The following is a 21,081-nucleotide window of genomic DNA, read 5'->3' on the forward strand; positions in this document are numbered from 1 at the left end:
TTATAAATAGCTTATTTTCCACCTTTTTTTGTACAAGAATATCATTTGTGCATGCAAACAAAAACCGTTTTACTATTTTGCACTTGATTCTGAGTGCTGTGACAAGTATCCACCACTGGAGGGCGCTATTGCTTGCGATTCAATTAAATTGGTTTCATTAAAATGAGGTTTGATTTTTTTTTAAATACATTTTTTATTAGACATTCCATAACTAGATGAATGTCTCTTTAAACAGCCTGGAAGTAACAAATTGACAGATTTGTAGAAGATACAGACTGTCCAATTGTCATAATTAGGAATTAATTATAGTGCATGTAGAAGTAAAGTAGCCTTTAGAGACATTGCCTTTTGCTTTAGATACCATGGCAAAAATAAAACAACTGCCAGAACCTCAAAAAAAATGCAGACCTCTACAAATTGGTTCTAAACATTCAAATACCCCAGTTCACTCAAATACTCTATGCATATGAATCCGAGGGAGGGAGGGAGGGAGGTAGATAGATTGATTATTCATCCCGGTGGGAAATTCACAAATTCCAGCAGTATCAACAAACTTATGCAACAAGGCATACAATAAATGCTAAAAAATGTTAAAGTAATAAAGTTTAATTTAAAAAGCCCTGTTCAAATCTGAGTGTTAATGTGCTTTGTCTACATTGTGTAGTACAGTTCAAATTGAATATAATTTAACATCACCCTGATAGCAGCGATGCTGATGACTCTGCTAGTGAGGCGGGTGTGGAAGATGTTCATATGGGAGGGGAGAGAGACAAAGATGATCTTGCTGGCTGCATTTTTTATGCGTTGCAGAGTCTTTCGACAGGAGGCAGTGCAGCCCCCATACTACACAGTTGTGCAGTTGGTGAGGATGCTCTCAATAATGATTGAGAAAAAAAACATGATTGGAGGTGGGACTTTTGTCTTCCTCAGATTGCGGAGGAAGTAGAGGCGTGTCTGAGCTTTTTTGACCAGCGGTGTCTTGTTTGTCATCCAGGAAAGGTCCTCAGAGATATGCGCCCCTAGGAACTTGGTGCTGCTCACCCTCTCTACTGCTGTACTGTTGGTGGTTATTGGGGGGTGCTGTGGGGGTCCTCTTCTGAAGACAATTTCTTTGGTCTTCCCCACGTTGAGGAAGACCAAAGAAATTGATTTCAATTTATTTATATAGCATCAATTTATTTGTATAGCATTCTTAACAATTCATATTGTCTCAAAAGTATAGAAGTTACAGAAGTATAGAAACAGAAGAGAAAAAAGAGAAAGAAATATATAATAATAGGAAGAAAAAATAACAAAAATAAATAAATGAATGTATACATTTAAAGTTTAAAATTCATTCATTCATTCATTTTCTACCGCTTATCCGAACTTCTCGGGTCACGGGGAGCCTGTACCTATCTCAGGCATCATCGGGCATCAAGGCAGGATACACCCTGGATGGAGTGCCAACCCATCGCAGGGCACACACACTCTCATTCACTCACGCATTTACACACTACGGACAATTTTCCAGATATGCCAATCAATCTACCATGCATGTCTTTGGACCGGGGGAGGAAACCGGAGTACCCGGAGAAAACCCCCGAGGCACGGGGAGAACATGCAAACTCCGCACACACAAGGCAGAGGCGGGAATCTAACCCTCAACCCTGGAGGTGTGAGGCAAATGTGCTAACCACTAAGCCACCGTGCCCCCAAGTTTAAAATACCATGAGTCACTGGCTGACCATGCAGATCAATCACTGGCAGGGGGACCATTGGGCAACGAGACTCCAACCAGGGGTAGAACATCAGGATTAATGTATGATTGGTGATGGGTGATTGATGTAACGTCAGCTCCACAAGTATAGACAATCAGACTAGGAACTTGGAACACTAGGAGCTCGGGAGTGGCATATACAGTGTTGTTTCTTATGTAATCTGGTGTTGGACAATGTAAATAATGTGCAAAGTGCAGACATGGACTCCGGCAAGACTAGCTATGACAGCATAACTAAAGGCTAGAGCCAGGGATGTGGTGTTATTATTTATGTGATCTTCAAATAAGAGACCAGTATTATTAATCACACCAAGGTCTTTTACTGCTTCACATGATGCAATAGAAAGACCATACAGAGTTACTCTGTAATCAGAAAGGAAGTGAGTAAGCATCCACTGTCTAATGTCCTTCACACAATCTTCAATGTTATTAGGCTGGTGACTCACATCTGACTTAGCTAAAACATATAGCTGCATGTAATCAGCATAACAGTGGAAGATAATACCATGTTTATGAATAATTGCACCAAGGGGTAGCATATAGAGAGAAAAACAATGGGCCTAAAACAGAACCTTGCAGAAAACACAGAACATTATCATAGTATGTTAAGTGTAGTCATCATTTAGATCTATGAACTGATAGGACCTGAGCCAGGAGAGGGCTGTCCCTTTAACACCAATATGTTCTAGCCTATCAAATATGGCCAATTGTATCAAAGGCTGCACTAGGATCAAGAAACGCTAGCAAAGAGCAACACAACCTTTATCAGAGGCCAGTAACAGGTCATTTACAACTTTAACCAGTGCTGTTTTTGTGCTATGATAAGGCCTAAATTCTGACTGATACATTTCATAAATATTATTCCTATGTAGGTATGAGCATAACCGCTGAGCTACAATATTTTCTAGGATCTTGGAGATAAAGGGGAGGTTTGATATTGGTCTATAGTTGGACAGCTGGCTTGGGTTGAGCTCAGGTTTTTTAATCAAAGGTTTGATAACTGCTAGCTTAAAAGATTTCGGCACATAGCCAGTGCTAAGGGAAGAATTTATTATCTTTAGAATTTAATCAGTAGCTACTGGTAATACTGTATCTGTTTAAAGAAACATGTGGGTAAGGGATCCAGTATGCAGGTTGATAATTTTGAAGAAGATGAAGGGGAGTAAAATGGTCTAAGTACTGATCAAAAACAGAAATATTATCTATGGCATTATCTATCAAATTGTTTGGTATTAAATCAATGGTCTGAATTTTCTGCCTGATGTTATAAGTTTTTTTTGTATGAATTGAAATAATTCATGAAGTCATTACTGCTACAAATACAGGTAGATGGTGTGCATTTTTTGACAGTGTTTTTATTCCTAGTTAATTTTGCTACAGTATTAAATAAAAAATTTAGGATTATTTTTGTTATCTTCAATTAGATTGATCTTGAAGTTGAAGCAATTTGTAGCTCTGTAGGCTTTCCTTCCATGCTAAATGAAACACTGGTAATTTAGTTTAGTTTGATGCCATTTATGTTCTAATTTCCTTGCTGATTGTTTTAAAGTTTGTGTGTTGTGATTGTACCAGGGTGCTAGATTTTTCTCTTTAAGTGGAGCTACAACATCTAGGGTGTAGCAAAACACTGACTCTAAATAATCAGTCACCTGACAAGTTCTGTGGGGTCAGATGGCAATAACTCGTTGATGTGGCAAATTGCAAATATTGTGTCCAAAGCACAATTTAAACAAAATGAGATTGTGGTCAGCGATAGCTTCTGATTGAAGCACTGTGATTATATTTTCTATATTTAATCTGAGGGTTGGAACAAGATCAAGAGTGTGACCTCCATTATGAGTGGGTCCTATTACTTGGTTCACCCCTACCCAGTCTAAGATGGAAACAACTGTTGTTGTCAGAGAATCTTCTAACTTATCAAAATAAATATTAAAGTCTCTAACAATTACTAGGACATCTGAAACAACTAGGACATCTGCAAATTCACAGAGGAATTCAGAATATTCTCCAGGAGTTCTGTAAATACCAATTAGAGGAACTGACTCAGTAGACTTATTTTTTGTGGCTACATATGTTATGTTAGTATGAAGAACTTTGAATGAGTTGAACATATGTCTAGATTCTACATTCAATTCAATTCAAGTTTATTTGTATAGTGCTTTTTACAATAGACATTGTCTCAAAGCAGCTTTACAGAACATAAACATAGAGCAGAAGGTAAACATAATTAATGATAAAGGAAATAACGAATAATAAAAGTAAAAGAATTGACAGAATAAAAAAATTCTAGATTATTATTAGATATAAATAGTTCACAATCTGTATGTATTTATCCCCCTATGAGCAAGTCTGAGGTGACTCAGGCAGCAGTGGCAAGGAAAAACTCCCTTAAATTGGTAAAGGAAGAAACCTTGAGAGGAACCGGACTCAAGGGGGATCCATCCTCATATGGGTGACACTGGGGGTGTGATTGTAATATACATCATCAATGAATAACGGTGACACCTCCTCCACTGCCTGTTAGGCATGGCTGATGTATATAACTAACCGGGTGGACAAGCTTGTTTAGTGCAACAAACTTGTTTGGTTTGATCCATGTTTCTGTTAAACTTCTGATCAGTAATCATTTCATTTGCAATAAGAGCTTTAGATGCAAGAGATCTTATATTTAACAGTCCTAACTTCAGATCAAAGGTGCTGGCTGTGCATTCACTATGATATAATTTTATGCTATAAGGTTATTAAAACAAATCTTTCTGATTTGATTGTTTTTAGTTTAGCTCAGAAAACAGACACAGTCTCTATATTGTGTACCATGGGTTAGAACTCAATGCAGCTAGCAGACGGTTGGATTAGCCTGCCTGTCTGCTTCCCGGCCCTGGCCCTGGATTTTCACCGATTAACTAGGCCTGTTCTTAAACTCTGTGCTATGCTGCAAGAAATGAGTGCAGCACCTTCCCGAGAGGAATGGACACCGTGCCGTCCAAACAGGCCAGCCTTGCCCCCAGAAGTGCTCCAATTTATCTATGAAGCCCACATCGTTTTCGGAGCACCACCTAGACATCCACAGTTCACCGAATCTAACCTGCTGTAAGCTACATCGCCATGCTGCATTGGGATGGGGCCAGAGCATACTGTACTACAACAACGGACATCGCCTTCACTAATTTCAAATAGGCTGAAGAATTTTTGAGGCTGTTATGTAGAGATATTTTACTGTCACAGGTCTGTGGTAAGGGTTTGTTAGAGTTGTTAGGATAGTTTGTTAGAGTTTGGATACCTTTCCAGAGACTCTGTGTGTCTCTGGTGTTGCTGAAATGTCCAAATATTTTATTGCTATATTGTTGCTCCCCTGATTCCACAGGACAAGTTGGCTCTTGCTGTTGCTAAGCCTGCAGTATCACCGGCTCTGAAGACTGTCTCCCTTTCCCTCAGAAGCATGTGCACTTCTCCTGTCAGCCATGGTTTCTGGTTTGCCGGAAAAGTGATTTTCTGTGAGAATTTTGACCGAAGAAGGCATGATGGATCACTTAAAAAAAAAAAAAATCAGTCAGGTACTGTGGCAAACGATTCACCATTCAATGCTTTATATGTAAGTAAAAGTATTTTATAATCAGTGTGAAATTTTACTTGTAGCTGATGTAGTGTGTATAAAATAGGACGGATTTTCATGTCTTCTGGTTGTTAGCTGCTACATTCTGGAATAACTGAAGCTTGATTATGCATCTACTGGAACATCCAGACATTAAGGCATTACAACAATCCACCTTAGGACACATGTCTGCACACCTAAGTAACAAACTAGTATAATGTAGTGACATTTTATTTTTGATCTAGCGATATTTATGAGATGAAATAAGTCTATCCCAGTGATATTATCTACACTAACTTTAAATAAAAAACTGGAGTCAATAATCACAACAAGGTCTTACATGGTTAAACAGAAAGACCATTCAGAGTTACTCTGCACTTGTCAAAATCAGATGATTATCTAGAAATACTTAAATAACTCAAGATATCAGCTTGGTCACAACAGGATCCTACACTATCCTCGAAAAATTCAATTGGTTTGAAAATACAAGGTTAAAGTATTGGAATTATCACCACAAAGCCCTAACCAAAGATCCAATTGTCATAATTAGGAGTTAAGTGCACTGTAGTTTGAGCTAATTTTAGACACAGTGCTTGTGTATGCATCTATACACAGTTATATACTGTACAAACATAAAAGCTTTAGACACTGCATTGTTCAGGACAAGAGCACAAATTACATCACATGAAAATCTAATGTAATATAGCATCAAAATTAAAATAAAAAAACAATAAAAATATTTTTGGGAAAATAAAAGAAAATTGTTTGTTTGTTTGTTATTTGTTTTTTATTTATCAAAGCATATGTAAAGAAGCACTAAATATATGCACAAGAGTTGCTTGTACACATAACAAAATTGGTATTTTGTTATTTGGGTCATCATGCTGCTACTTCTATGAGCCCTGACCCCAATCCTATTGAGCATCTATGGAAGGAGCTGAAACATGCCGTCTGGAAAAAAGACACCCTTCAAACCGGAAACGACTGGAGCAGTTTGCTAATGAGGAATGGGCCAAAATACCTGCTGAGAGGTGCAGAAGTCTCACTGACAGTTACAGGAATCGTCTGATTGCAGTGATTGCCTCAGAAGGTTGTGCAACAAAATATTAAGTTAGGGATACCATCATTTTTGTCCAGGCCTGTTCCATGAGTTTATTTTTTTTAAATAATTCCATTGAAGCATGGTTGAAAAGCAATGTCTGACTTTCATTGGTTTACATTCATAGAATTTTTATTTATTATTACTTTTGTCAGAATAAAGTTTTTTCTGTGACCATTGTGAGTTTTTCTTTCATTGACCGAAGGGTACCAACAATTTTGCCCACGAGTGTATAAGTTTTTGTGCCAAATTAAAACCAGATCGCTGGCATTCAGCAACCACATTAACCACCGCACTATTATATAACACATTCTAACTCTTTAATTAAATTCTCCTTATAGTTCCAGTTAGTGTCCTCACGAGGTTGTTGTGGAATATGGCTTTAGTAGTAAGATGAAAAGATAAGAAAATTCTATATTCTTAATCTATATTTGGGGTTAACCAGACTCACTTTACTGAGGGAGTGTTTAATAATAACTTTTTAACCTTGAAGGTGATAAATTCTCTGCAGTCATATGCCTCATTATAAAAGGTTGTGCACACTTTTCCAAACAGGTACTATTTTAATTTTTTCTCTTTATTTTCTATAATACAATTCTGCTAGATTTCACTTGAATATTATTGGTTGCTATACCACACTAAAGTTGGAAAATGCTCTAACAATTTTTCATTGATGCATTGGGGTTGAACTGGAGTTCAAGTATCTTGTGAATTTATTCAGGAATAATGTAAGTGAGAGTCAGACAGGCTAAACAGATTGGTCAGTGTACCCAAAGGTAAAACTATTTTTCGACCCTTGAGTCTATATCTCGATCATCAGCTATGGTCATGATCTGTGGAAATAGCTGAAAGAATAATGTTGCAATAACAGGAAATGAGGATCCCCACAAGACCCTTGGATTACTTTCTGTGAGGGGCTCAACAGCCAGGGAGAGCCAATGAGTAGAGCAGCTGTGCCTCCAAATTAATCAGAGCCAGTTGAGATGGTCTGGACAGCTTACAAAAAAGCTCATTTGTCAGCTTGAGGTGCTGTTTTATCTGGTACATATTACTACTGTAGATAGCCTGGTCAAATCCACAGGTCAAATCCAGTTCCCTTGAGGTTATATCTCACAGTTGGCTTGGGGTTGTCTGAGCATCACCTCGAAGGTGCTGGAATCAAGAAGTTGACCTGGCCTGAGCTTATCATGCTGTTGCCACCACAGTCTGAAACTGGTTTCATAAACATGAAATTGAGTTCAGTTTTCTTCAGTAGATTTGAATCCACTTTACTGCACACTTTTTCATGTGGAATGTGGTAGACAGGAGATTTGCAACATAAAAGTGAACCTGAAAAATGTACAGAAATTGCGTGATTCAATCATGTCAGCATGGACCAGAATCTCAAATCCAGCTCAGAATCTGAATCCAGTCTATGAAGTATTGCGGCTGTTCTGAAAGCAAAGGGAGGCCCTACCCAGTATTAGTATAGTGTTCCTAATAAATTGCTCAGTGAGTCTATATAGGTTTGCTAAGAGTCAGGTTAAGTCTACAAAAACAAATTTCTTAAATGGAGGAAACAAATTCTGTAAATGTTTAACATTTATAATTTTCAATGCAAGTATACATTTTAATACTTTTATTACATGAACTATTAAATAAATCGCTCTACATAAGCTGAGTAATTTATCCTGTTTCCAAACATTCTGTAATTATTGAAAACACAAGTTATATATATAAAGAAGGCATCACCATATCCACAATAAATAAAACAAGATGTACTTTATCACTATCATCATCTTGCTCATACCATTTACCCACACATTAGACTGTTGTCCTTTGTAGTAGAATGTGTTCAGAAGGTCTATATACACTGCACACACCGAATTGAATTTGTAAGTGGCATCAATATGCGTATAAAGGAAATCAGTGATATCACAGTAGAAAGATTAAAAAACCCTCACAAGCAAACAATTCCACAGTGAAGTTAACATACTTTATTTCTTTAAATTCCATTCATGCATATCTGGGGGTCAGGGGGGTTGTACTGACAATCCTAATGACATTTTACATGGAGTTATGTTACAGCACTAAACCGATACAAGGAGTAGCTGTGTCATTTTGTTGGACAGCAAAAGTAAGAAATCGTGCAATAACAAAGGGGGAAAATACAAGCAATGACAGACAAAGCAAACAGAAAACAAAGATTAAAATACATAAACATTAACACAATGTTCAATCATTGTACAGGAAAAAGGTAGTGTCACACAAAAAGCCAACGCACATATATACAATATAGATATATACATATTGTAATCACCCTCGGATTGGACAATAACAAAATACTCTGTATGTTTCTCACTTTTCTTTTGTAGGTGAACCCAAGCCCTGGCCTCAACACCCCCCCACCCCACAGAGGAAAAAAGGACAATTGAAGAGACACATATTTACAACAAGCACAACACCACACTAACAATTAATAAAATAGGCCTCAAATACCATATGTTGTTGGCAGTTTACTCCCTTAAGTGTAACTAGACTTCTCATTCAGTCCACTTTTATAATAATCTCTCTGGCAGGTGCATTTCCATGTGTTTACTAAAATGAGAATCTTTACACAACTTTCACACAACACACACACAGGGAGCAACTATTTTGTAAGCACTACTTGATTAGTTGTATACATACACTCGGTCAGCTCAGCTCTCCTCTCATACTTTCTTTTCACTATAACTATGAAGAACATAGCTTTAAGCCTTTGCCATACATCATAGCCAAGGCTATGATGTTCATATACAGGGTCATAGTACCTGTAATGTAATTCCAAACAGTCTTGTTTTTGGGCAGCATCTCAGGAAAAGAATACCCAAATTAGGTGCCAAATGAAAATGTTTTGTGGGCAAAGGTCTACGCCAGATTTACACTCAGCATATTTTGACATGTACAACAGATGCAGTTGTGCTTCCAAAATCTGCTTATTTTCCAAGTGCACAAATGACAAGCAGTTAAAAGCACTTTCTAGGCTTTATAAAAAATGGGTCATGGGAGGTCTAACGTTCAGTTACACAAAATAAAAAGGTTAAACATTGACAGTGGATTCTGATCAAAAAAACACACACACAAAAAAAGTTCAGTCTCACTGACTTACAACACAAACTATAGAGACAAAATACAACAATGGTTTGAATGCACGGGTCTGGATGATCAGTTAAAGGTTACTATAAAAAATGTACATTTTGCAAAATGTCAATTTTTTTCCTATTCTTTTTCATTGATCGGCTTTTCTTTCTGTTGCTGCTTCCCTGTGTTGTGTGATAACTGTTTTACGCAAAATAGGTGATGCCTTTAAAATTAATATATTAAACTCAATTTATAATTAATCTTAATAATTACCCAGAAAATGTACTTTCCAGATTAAATAACCATTTCCTGACTAATTGGCAATGTATTCCCACATAAAAGTGCATGAGTAAAATGGGCTTCAGTATGTAATCAAATACATATGGAGGTCTTTGGGGGGGAAAAAAAGAAAATGAGTAAGAGTGGTGACAGTGTGTGGTCTCTACTGTGGCATCTTTAGGTGCAGTTTTGAGGAGCATGTAACCAGCCTCATTCATACAAAAAAGCACAGAATCTAATGGCCCTGAAAATATTGCAGCTCAGATTGTTAGTAAGCAACATGAAGGGATAATTGAAAGTATTGTTTTGCACACGTGTGTGTGGATGTGGGTGTACATGTATGTATATGTGTGCACACGTGTGCATTACAACAAAAGTGGCATAAGAGAATCAATAATCTGTAGATTCTGTAATACTGAAATATAAATGATTGTCTATAGATCATACTCATGATAAATTGTCACAATATATAATACTAATGTGTAATTCAAGGTCAAATTAAGAGAAGCCTAGGTACTAAAGGAAAGACTAAAGGAAACTCAGCTAGGTTTCCAACCCCACTGGTTCACTCAGTCACATAAATGATTTTTATAACATATGTGACGCTTCTACAATCACTGAACTCATGGCTGCTCACTAATTAATTTAAGTGCTTGGTGTTCTGAAGTTTATAGTGAAAACCCAAATGTGCCTCTAGATCTGACTTTTGGCCAGCAACATTTGTGCTCACTGATAGAAAAGATTGTATCATAATCATAATCTATAGCCCTAATTAACAATATTGCACAATATCTGCTAATTGCTCATGGTATAACTAGAATACCTTACAGTAGTTTGGTTATAGATTTAAATCCTTAGATACCTCTGCTTTACTCCGGTGACTTCTAGCTCTGGAGTGAGTGAATTTTCATCAGTGACTTATGTAGTAGCTTTCTAATGAATGAATGAATGTATGCATATCAAAGTTCTTTTTTTTTTTTTTTTTTTTTTTTTTTACAGTTTGCAGTGTCTTCAGTGTCCACAGTTCTTGACATCCTTGCTCCAAAACAAGTACTCTTTTCTGCACATCTTTAGACGCAGCAAAACTGCAAGTAGTTTAATGTCTAAGGGTATAAAACCTAGAAGACTAAAATGCTCCCTGCTTTATTTGCTGCCTTGCAAAATACCTGCACCATTTTTCTCACACCATTTATACTAAACACTACATGAAATCTGGAGTAGGCTATGAATAAAATCAGCCATAGCTGCACAGTCTCTAAAGGAATTGGTGAGAATCCAAAGAAAACCAACTGTACATGCAGATAGTAAAGTTATGGTGACATGAAAATGAACAGGAGATTAATAAAAAGTGAGGTCTGAATCAACGTCAGTTCCAAATGCACCATTTCACACTGTTAAAAAAGTGACAGGAGTATGATACATTGCAAACAGCAAAGATACACAAGCATGAATACTGCAGGTATGGAGTTAATTTTACATACATTTTATGACCCACACCGATCATTAAAAAAGACAACAGATAATCATTCGCTAGCACAGAGATCTGATCTGGATGCTTGGCGAAGTTTGTACAAGTTACAGTAAAGGCTCAGGTGATATGTAGAGCACCGAAGTTCAGAGAGACCTAGAGAACTTGCGGCGCTGTGCAGACAGAGTGAGCAGAGAAACACTTTCTGTCTGAAAAGTGGCCTGCATTTTCAGAGGGGAAATCGCATCACAAATGAGAGCTAAAAGGCAGCTTAGGCCTGCACCAAGAGAGGATGAGGAAAGAACAAGCAAAACATTTCACACAAAATCATAAAAAAAAAAATTATAATAATGATAATAATAATAAAAAAAATCCCACACACAAAAGGAGAGGGAAGAGCTTGGCCAAATAGCTGACTTGGAGAGAGGGAGTTAGGAGACTGAGTAGAGTTTCTCGCAGCACAGAGAAAGGGATGAAAAACGGGGTTTTATATTTAACATGAACATGAGTTTTGTCCTTTGGACAAGTATAAAATCAATCACTTAAACATTTCCTAGTAAATGTGATTGTCTTCAGAGTAACTTTTTGTTTGTTTTTGTTTTAATTTCCTAAAACACCAGGACAACAAGAGTCTCTTTCAGCTCATATAACCGACACCTGCACATTTTGAAGCGCATCCTGTTCCAAACTGCTTCCCGCCTTGGGGCATGCAGATATCTTGGGACTAGCCCTCTCTCGCACACATACACACTCTTTTCTTCTTCCAAGCGACTCTCTTATTTTTCCTGCACCACCTTTCTCATATAGGGATGGGGCTAGACAATGGAATCCCAGTCAAAGTCGTCCTGGATGTCATCAGCAGGCATGCGGCGAATCGGAAAGCTTCCAGTAGACATCATGTGCTGTTGGTTCATTTGTGCATGATGACCTAGAGAGTACATACATTCTAATGAGCCTTGCCATACACAACATGTAACCTACATCAACTAATATATGAAATAAATTGGTTTATACCAGCACAAACTATCATAACAATTGTACTACATCTATAGCATTCATAGTTGTGCTAATAATCACAAGGGAATGTAATTAAAGCTAAATGATTGGAGAGGCAATAGAGAAACACTAACCAGTCATGGTGTTGGTTGTGCTATTCATGGGGGGCATGTGGGGATAACCTGGAGGACCCATCATGGAGGTCATGCTCTGTCTTGAGTCCATGTACATATTTCCTGAAAAATAGTAATGGAGTCATCGACTGAAAGAGAACAATAAATGTCCTACAATATGATCATGTAAACTGATAAATATACATTTTAAAACATTTGTTACAACATTTCAATGGACAAATAACACTACAGAAGTCTTTACTACACAGAATAACAGATTATAATTAATGACTTATCAGGTAAAAATTATTATTTAATTTTGTTAGTCACATATGTCTGAGGTGATTACATTTTGGTCTGTATAAATTTACTTCAAAGCTTTGGTTTTGACTTAGGTGATGATTGACACAATTTAGATGGGGAAGGTATATTACAAAATACAATATATATATATATATATATATATATATATATATATATATATATATATATATATATATATATATATATATATATATATATATATATACACACACACACACAGGTCCTTCTCAAAAAATCAGCATATTGTGATAAAAGTTCATTACTTTCATATATTTTAGATTCATTGCACACCAACTGAAATATTTCAGGTCTTTTATTGTTTTAATACGGATGATTTTGGCATACAGCTCATGAAAACCCAAAATTCCTATCTCAAAAAATTAGCATATTTCATCCGACCAACAAAAGAAAAGTGTTTTTAATACAAAAAGTGTCAACCTTCAAACAATTATGTTCAGTTATGCACTCAATACTTGGTCGGGAATCCTTTTGCAGAAATGACTGCTTCAATGCGGCGTGGCATGGAGGCAATTAGCCTGTGGCACTGCTGAGGTGTTATGGAGGCCCAGGATGCTTCGATAGCGGCCTTAAACTCATCCAGAGTGTTGGGTCTTGCGTCTCTCAACTTTCTCTTCACAATATCCCACAGATTCTCTATGGGGTTCAGGTCAGGAGAGTTGGCAGGCCAATTGAGCACAGTAATACCATGGTCAGTAAACCATTTACCAGTGGTTTTGGCACTGTGAGCAGGTGCCAGGTCGTGCTGAAAAACGAAATCTTCATCTCCATAAAGCTTTTCAGCAGATGGAAGCATGAAGTGCTCCAAAATCTCCTGATAGCTAGCTGTATTGACCCTGCCCTTGATAAAACACAGTGGACCAACACCAGCAGCTGACATGGCATCACTGACTGTGGGTACTTGACACTGGACTTCAGGCATTTTGGCATGTCCTTCTACCCAGTCTTCCTCCAGACTCTGGCACCTTGATTTCCGAATGACATGCAAAATTTGCTTTCATCCGAAAAAAGTACTTTGGACCACTGAGCAACAGTCCAGTGCTGCTTCTCTGTAGCCCAGGTCAGGCGCTTCTGCCGCTGTTTCTGGTTCAAAAGTGGCTTGACCTGGGGAATGCGGCACGTGTAGCCCATTTCCTGCACACGCCTGTGCACGGTGGCTCTGGATGTTTCTACTCCAGACTCGGTCCACTGCTTCCGCAGGTCCCCCAAGGTCTGGTATCGGTCCTTCTCCACAATCTTCCTGTGGGTCCGGTCACCTCTTCTCGTTGTGCAGCGTTTTTTGCCACACTTTTTCCTTCCCACTGAGGTGCCTTGATACAGCACTCTGGGAACAGCCTATTCGTTTAGAAATTTCTTTCTGTGTCTTACCCTCTCGCTTGAGGGTGTCAACGATGGCCTTCTGGACAGCAGTCTTACCCATGATTGCGGTTTTGAGTAATGAACCAGGCTGCAAGTTTTTAAAAGCCTCAGGAATCTTTTGCAGGTGTTTAGAGTTAATTAGTTGATTCAGATGATTAGGTTAATAGCTCATTTAGAGATCCTTTTCATGATATGCTAATTTTTTGAGATAGGAATTTTGGGTTTTCATGAGCTGTATGCCAAAATCATCAGTATTAAAACAATAAAAGAATAAGAATATATTCCTGAAATATTTCAGTTGGTGTGCAATGAATCTAAAATATATGAAAGTTACATTTTTATCATTACATTATGGAAAATAATGAACTTATGAACTTTTATCACAATATGCTAATTTTTTTAGAAGATATATATATATATATATATATATATATATATATATATATATATATATATATATATATATATATATATTGAACAATGAAACAGAAAAACAGTATATAGTATACATCAGCAATATAGTGTTGGAGGTTTCATGCATATGTGTGGACTGGTGGACAATCTGAACTGATTTTACATTCAATTCAAATAATTACTGAGTGTTGAATTAGCATCACAGCTATACATAAAGTAAAATAAATCCACACAACATAATGGGAGACAGAGTTATAAAGAGTACAAATTGCCAATGCCAAATGTCAATTTCAAGGGTGCCAGAAACACCATTCTTGGTCTGTGGGAAATATGAAGCATGTATTGTTCTCTGATGAGTCCACCTTCACTGTCTTTTCCACATATGGGAGAGATGCGATATGGAGAACCCGAAAAGATGATTAGCAAACTGTTGGGTGACCATAGTAAAGAGATGAGATGATTAGGCTGCAATATCATGGCATTGCCTAGTTCTTTCTCTGTGCCAGAAGGGAGCATTCATTGCCAAAATGGTTCAAACATTGTACCCTGAAAGTGGTGACATGTATCAGGTTGATAAAGCACCAATACACGCAACAATATTGGTGACTGAGATCATGTTTGTTTAACATGAAGTGAAGTTCTCCCATGTTTCATGGTTGCACAGTCACAGAATTGATTGTTACTGAGCAACTTTGGGGTGTTTTCAAAACCTTAACTGATTAGGTCCACCAGCCCTAAATCGTACTAATAAATTATTGTGGTTTAAAATCATGTGTTTCTGTTTCATTGTCCAACCCCAATGTACGTGTGTGGAAAAAAGTAGGAATCTGCATGGGGGAAAAAATACAGTGCACATTTGCACTGAGCTTATAAAAAATGTATTACCACAAATCCATTGGTGGTTACTAATGTGGTTATACACTTTACCTTATAGTAGTGTATTGCCTATTTACATTCAAGAAATCATTAATAAAGGAATAACATCCTTTTTTTTAATGAGAAAAGAGTTGGAATGTGTTGTTAAGACAAAACAAGTAATGTATAGGATATGATGTACCCATTGATTTAGACACCTTAAGGCTTTTTTGCATATATTCTTCCTGAGATTTATACAAATGTATACTTTCAATCTAGAATTCACACTCAGATTTAGAAATGAAGCCTGCACACTTGGATGAAGATCGGTTAATCAATTAACACCTGTATTTATGTGTTGGCTAGGCTTGGAGGGATGCATGGCACCATGGCATACAGGTGGCTGCACTGCCCCTTGTGGCTGAATGACTCCAGTGCGGGCAAAGAACTGGTTGATGGAGGAACAGAGGTCCACAATCTGAGTTGGCTCCAGAGACCAGTTATTCAGCTCAGCCTGTCTCATGCTCTCTCTCAATCCTACAGAGCCAAAACAAGGGTAAACCATCAACACATGCTTTGCTGATTGTCAAACAAATTAATTAAGCTGTGTAGAACACCAAAACCAATTCCTCCTTTTTAACTTTCAGTCTACAGTGAGGGAGTTGAAAGGCCTTTAATTCATATTAAAAAGCATTCATAAAAATCACCAAACTGGCTATAGTAATTCTTAGCATTTATGATGCATTTATTACTTTCCTATACTAATATTAGGTACAGGCTGTTTTCATACAGGTTGTTTGTTCATTTTAATTAATCTGAAGACAGAAGATCAGAAGAAAATTCTAAAAACAGATCCTTTGGAATTTAGGAATTTGCAGATAAATAGCTAAATTATGATGAAATTTACCAGCAGGCTACTAATACACAGAGAGGCTCAAAACAACACATATAATCAGAATCTACTAATGAATATTATATACCTCAGTCGATCACTGCTTTGATCTTGTCCATTAAAATAAAGTGGGTTCTGCCATAAGATGTAAACAAATGGCTTTACTTCCAAATTGTATAAAATTCCACTGTCAAAATATCCTCTTGACCTACATGCACCATTTTGTGAAACTGCCTCTTCAATCACAGATAAAGCGAATCGATATCACCATCCATAAGAAGGCAGACCTCTGTGTGGCTTTTAAACCTATTTTAATTTGAAATAAAAACTAAGATTTACATTGGTTAAATATCCTGAAATTATATCTGAGCAACTGATTATTTGCATCTTTCTCAATTAATGTGGGTTGTGGAACACTACACTATGTTGAAATCAGAATTGGATGGAACTTTCCAAAACATTGAAAAAATGCTGTAAATGTTAAAGCAAGGTACGTTCAGTCAGTAAATGTAATCATTCGTAAAACACCCTTTAAGTAGAGCCACTTGCATTTGTATAACTGAGCAGTTGAGGGTTAAGGGCCTTGACTCAAGGACTTGTGGCAGCTTGGTGGTTTTAGGGTATGAGCTCACAACCTTCCAATCAGTAGTCCAGCACCCTAAAAACTGAACTACCCCTTCCCCATTCCCTTTTCTGTGGATAAGCATCATCAGTCTTCTTTTTCCTTCTTCTGATTATACAGGCTCCTAAAGCAATTTGAATAAAATATTTAAGATCTGCATGCAGTCATCTTCAAATGCTGGTCTTTCTGCTATCACTTTCTTTTTCAGTAAGTGAAAATCCTGTTCAGTTGGGCTGAGGTCAGGTCATTTAAGTATACACTTCATTAACCTGCTTCTGTAAAGCTGCGTTGAGACAATGCCAACTATTAAAAGCTCTAGACAAAGCTCTTCATTTCAAATCCACAGTGGTGTACACAGACAAAACTCCCAAAATTCTAATTCCAAGTTTAGATTTCAGATTATAAACTGTAAGTGACTTGTTTATGGGTCTTTCTGCTTTCAGTTCTGTCATACGCAAGTGAAAGAAATGCTCACCTGGGTTCAAGTCTGACTCAGCAATTTAAGAACACTGCATTTCTTTGCCTTAAGATGCTTGTGTGTTTCTCTTATGGTGTGTTTTGGATCGTTAGCCATCTTTTCAGAGAAACGGCATCCTAGTTTTGTAGCATTTGAGTAAATTTAAGCAAAAAAGTACATGTGATGTGATACGGCTTTTATCCTGAGTCACAATACCCTTTTCTTCACATCATTCTGATACCAGTAAAGTTTGTTTTCTTTTTTTTTTTTGTGTTTTCTTGCAAAGTCATTATTCTGGAGTGTTTCCAGTGGTTTGCGTCTTGAGGAAAACCCACTGTATTCACATTTATAGAGACTTTTTGATTATAGACTTTTACAATGTACAGAGAAGATGAAAAAATACATAAAATGTGCAAAATCTCAAAAAATTTATGAACCCAACTATATTCGGGTTATATTAATCTTATAAACATACAAGATTAATGACAGTACCCACAACAATTCAAAGCCATTTTGAGAACACTTAAAGACTAAATTTAACACAAGATGAACAAAGGAGCAGGTCAAAGCAACTGTAACACAATATTCTCTTCATATAGTTATATAATAAAGTTTGGGCATAATAACAGCACCTTGAAAAGGTGAAAGGTCCACATCTGCCCAGTTGTAGCTGCTAGCAATGCGACAACTTTCCTTCAGTGCATCCAGATTGGGATACCAGTCACTGGGTAAACCTGCAGAGAAAAGAAAAAAAAAAAATCACTTATCAAGTGATTTCTTATTCATATTAATCACGTATCTGCAATTCTAAGTGTCATATCTATGTTGATCTGTGTCATGTTGAAAATTAATTAAATCCCCCGCTACTCAAATTAGCAATAAATTCCTGTGTAACATTGCATTTGGGGAAAGTGCTTTGTATGTGTTTAGAAGAAACAAGTGAACATTCCGCTGTTTCACCATCAGGGGGAGCCAGGCATCTGCCACAGGGGCCTACATACGCTGCATCACCAGTTTGTTAGTTACTAGACTATATATATATATTTTTTTAAAGCACATATCATGAATCTGGGGCTGGCTACTACAGCTGTTAAAGATATGAAATAAATAAATTTGCTAATGATGTAAGGAAACGGGAAGAAAATGAACAGGAGAAACCGAGCCAGAGCTGGTACCTGTGGGTTATTGTTAAAAGAAACTAAGCAAGTAGGTAGAGGTAAATGAGTAAATGATGCAGACAGAAGTAAGCGCAGGAAACTGCAGTCTTACCGGTGTTGCAGGGCATCTGTTGCTGGGCTGGATGGGGCTGGTGAGAGAGATTCTGGTGCTGTTGAGGCTGCTGTGTGTGTTGTGTGTGTTGAGTGTGTTGGGAGTGCTGTGAGTGTTGAGAGTGCTGTGAGTGTTGGGAGTGTTGGGAGTGCTGTGAGTGTTGGGTGTGTTGAGTGTGAGCCTGGTGTTGAGTGTGTGCTGAGTGTGGGTGCTGGCCATGTTGGGTGTGAGTGTGTGGCCCGTGCTGAGAGAGGTGCTGTGTGTGGGGAGAACTGTGGGCAGAGTGAGACGGGTGCGACAGGGGCACCTGTGCACCGCTGTTGGGGATGCTGTTGGGATGAGAGTTGGTGATACTATTCTGACTGCTGTGTGGGTGGGTACTGATGGCGCTGCTTGGGGAGTGCTGGTAGGAGCAAGAGGTGTGGCTTTGCTGGGAAGACTCCGATGGCATCCCCATCAGACCTGCAGCAAGACATGGCAAGCATGCACTTAGCATGTGTTCAACAAAGAATAATACAGCCTTGCTGTATTAGAAATGCACTTGAAATAATTTAAGGATAATTGCTAAATGCTGTTAAATATTTAAAATATATTATAAACTGTAATACTTTGATTTATGAGACATAAGGGAAGGTCTCATAATGCAACTTCCTAAGCAATACTTAGTGTTACTCTAGCATTTAAGAAATTAATAAATACTTATGATTTGCCCTTCTAGCAACTAGAATTAGACCACCAAATTTTTGAGGTAACACAAATTCGCTCTTCTAAAAAAGCAAATTGATTTCATTCACAAATACCACTAAGCAAAAATTCATGATATTGTTCTACTAAATTTGATTTCGAATAAACATTGTGCCTTTACATTTGTTAAGTAAGTAACCTGTTATCAGGTTACAATGTTCCCTCCATACAGGAAAGCATGAAATTATTCCATGTGAAAACAAATAATTTAAATAAAGACTGGGTTAAAAAACAAAACAAAAAAAAAACTTTGTAGAAGTCAAACCTCAAGTTAACTTAAAGACAAAATGTACGTGTTTTGTACATCATACAAATACTACCTCATACAACCAAGCTTACTTTTAGCCCCTTTTTGAATAATTCCCTGTTCTGTGCAAACTGGGAGACAGTGACTCAGCTCATTTGCAGCCCCTGGCCTCTGCTCCATCTCGTCAGGCTTCTCTTTGACACTGCAATTGTGCTCGATTCCAGAGAGGAGTTAATAGCGCGCCAGCGCCTGCACACCCAGCAGCACTAAGGGGAGCATGTGCCCGCCTGCCTGCCTTTAAGAGGCCCCTGTCCATCACAGTGCTGGCACACTAAACCTATTTCAGTGAAGTGCTTTTAAAGCAGGCTCCAGGGCCAGTGCCTCGACAATCGCCAGAGAACACTCATCAGTTGGGTGACAGAGGTGCATCTCTTATCATCAGAGAAAGCCTATTGTCCAAGCAAGGGAGAGTACAAAAAGCAATTAGCCAGCATCCCCTTTGAATAATAATGCAGGCTCATTACCTATTACCAAAGCCAGTGAATTAGCTCATGTATCTGGCATCAGGGCGTGAAATCCTCTCACCAGCTTATTTGTGTGTCTTAATTGCCCGAGCTTGCCTGACTAACAGATTTAGCTTTTATGCATGGAAAAGTAACAACTTCCAACTAATAAAACATAGATGATAGATTAAAGGAGAGACACCCTTTGAATCTATGAACATGGAACACATTTGATTTGAGATAAGTAGGTTATGAGGGAGGCCTAACTGCTGAGTGCTTCCATACACAATGCAAACGGATTACAAACAAAAGATTTTAACTTCTGAATGGCTGTTAGGCCTGTATAATAAAATGTTCCTTTCATTATAAGCTGCCATGTGTAGGATAGATTATTCCCATTTTAAATATAAGCATAAATGCGAGAGACAAAGTTTAAACTATGGTGCCCACTCACCTAAAAGACGGATAATGAATAAATGAACAATTAAAGCAACCTCTGTGTATGATTACATAATTTAAACTTTTAGTCACAGGTAAAGTTATCATGTTGCTCACTCACCCTGTTGGCTGAAAGACTGTTCAAATACAGACTTGTAAAGGCTGCGGAACGAGGCACTGAGATCTTCAAAGTCAGAGAAGAGGAGCTGCTTGTCTCGCTCAGGGATGCTGTACTGGGGCTGGGGGGCCTGCTGCAGGCTCATAGACTGGGACACTGGCTCTGGGTGACTTGTTACCTGAAACAAGAATAAATAAACTAAATCAGTAGTGATATAAGCACAGAGTCCTGTCAAGATAAGTGATCTGGAGCGATGATACAATAGTAATGACTTTCTAGTACATGGCAGTGTCACAGTGTTTAGGAAAAGACCCAAGGACGCAAGATGGAGATGTACTGGCCTAACAAAATGTGAAACAAGGCTCATCACTAATATATTCAAAACTGAGCAGAAGATTTTCTTGAAAAAATCTCTG

At 37.7% G+C, this 21,081-nt stretch overlaps 1 protein-coding gene across 4 annotated transcripts in view; it reads right to left on the minus strand.

Moving 5' to 3' along the window:
* Nucleotides 1-8,406: 8,406 nt before the first annotated feature.
* foxj3 (forkhead box J3) overlaps nt 8,407-21,081 on the minus strand; it is an 80,846-nt gene continuing 68,171 nt past the window's right edge. For all 4 annotated transcript variants that reach the window (XM_027143834.2, XM_027143832.2, XM_047807393.1 and 1 more), the window contains 6 exons: nt 20,669-20,843; nt 18,616-19,077; nt 17,979-18,080; nt 15,721-15,912; nt 12,427-12,528; nt 8,407-12,224 (listed from right to left, as the gene is read on the minus strand). In XM_027143834.2, the coding sequence (XP_026999635.1) occupies nt 12,112-12,224; nt 12,427-12,528; nt 15,721-15,912; nt 17,979-18,080; nt 18,616-19,077; nt 20,669-20,843 (1,146 nt within the window). In that variant the 3' untranslated portion in view covers nt 8,407-12,111. The remainder of the gene's footprint in view (nt 12,225-12,426; nt 12,529-15,720; nt 15,913-17,978; nt 18,081-18,615; nt 19,078-20,668; nt 20,844-21,081) is intronic.

Source organism: Tachysurus fulvidraco, chromosome 2 (genome assembly GCF_022655615.1).
Source record: "Tachysurus fulvidraco isolate hzauxx_2018 chromosome 2, HZAU_PFXX_2.0, whole genome shotgun sequence".
Lineage (NCBI taxonomy): Eukaryota > Metazoa > Chordata > Actinopteri > Siluriformes > Bagridae > Tachysurus > Tachysurus fulvidraco.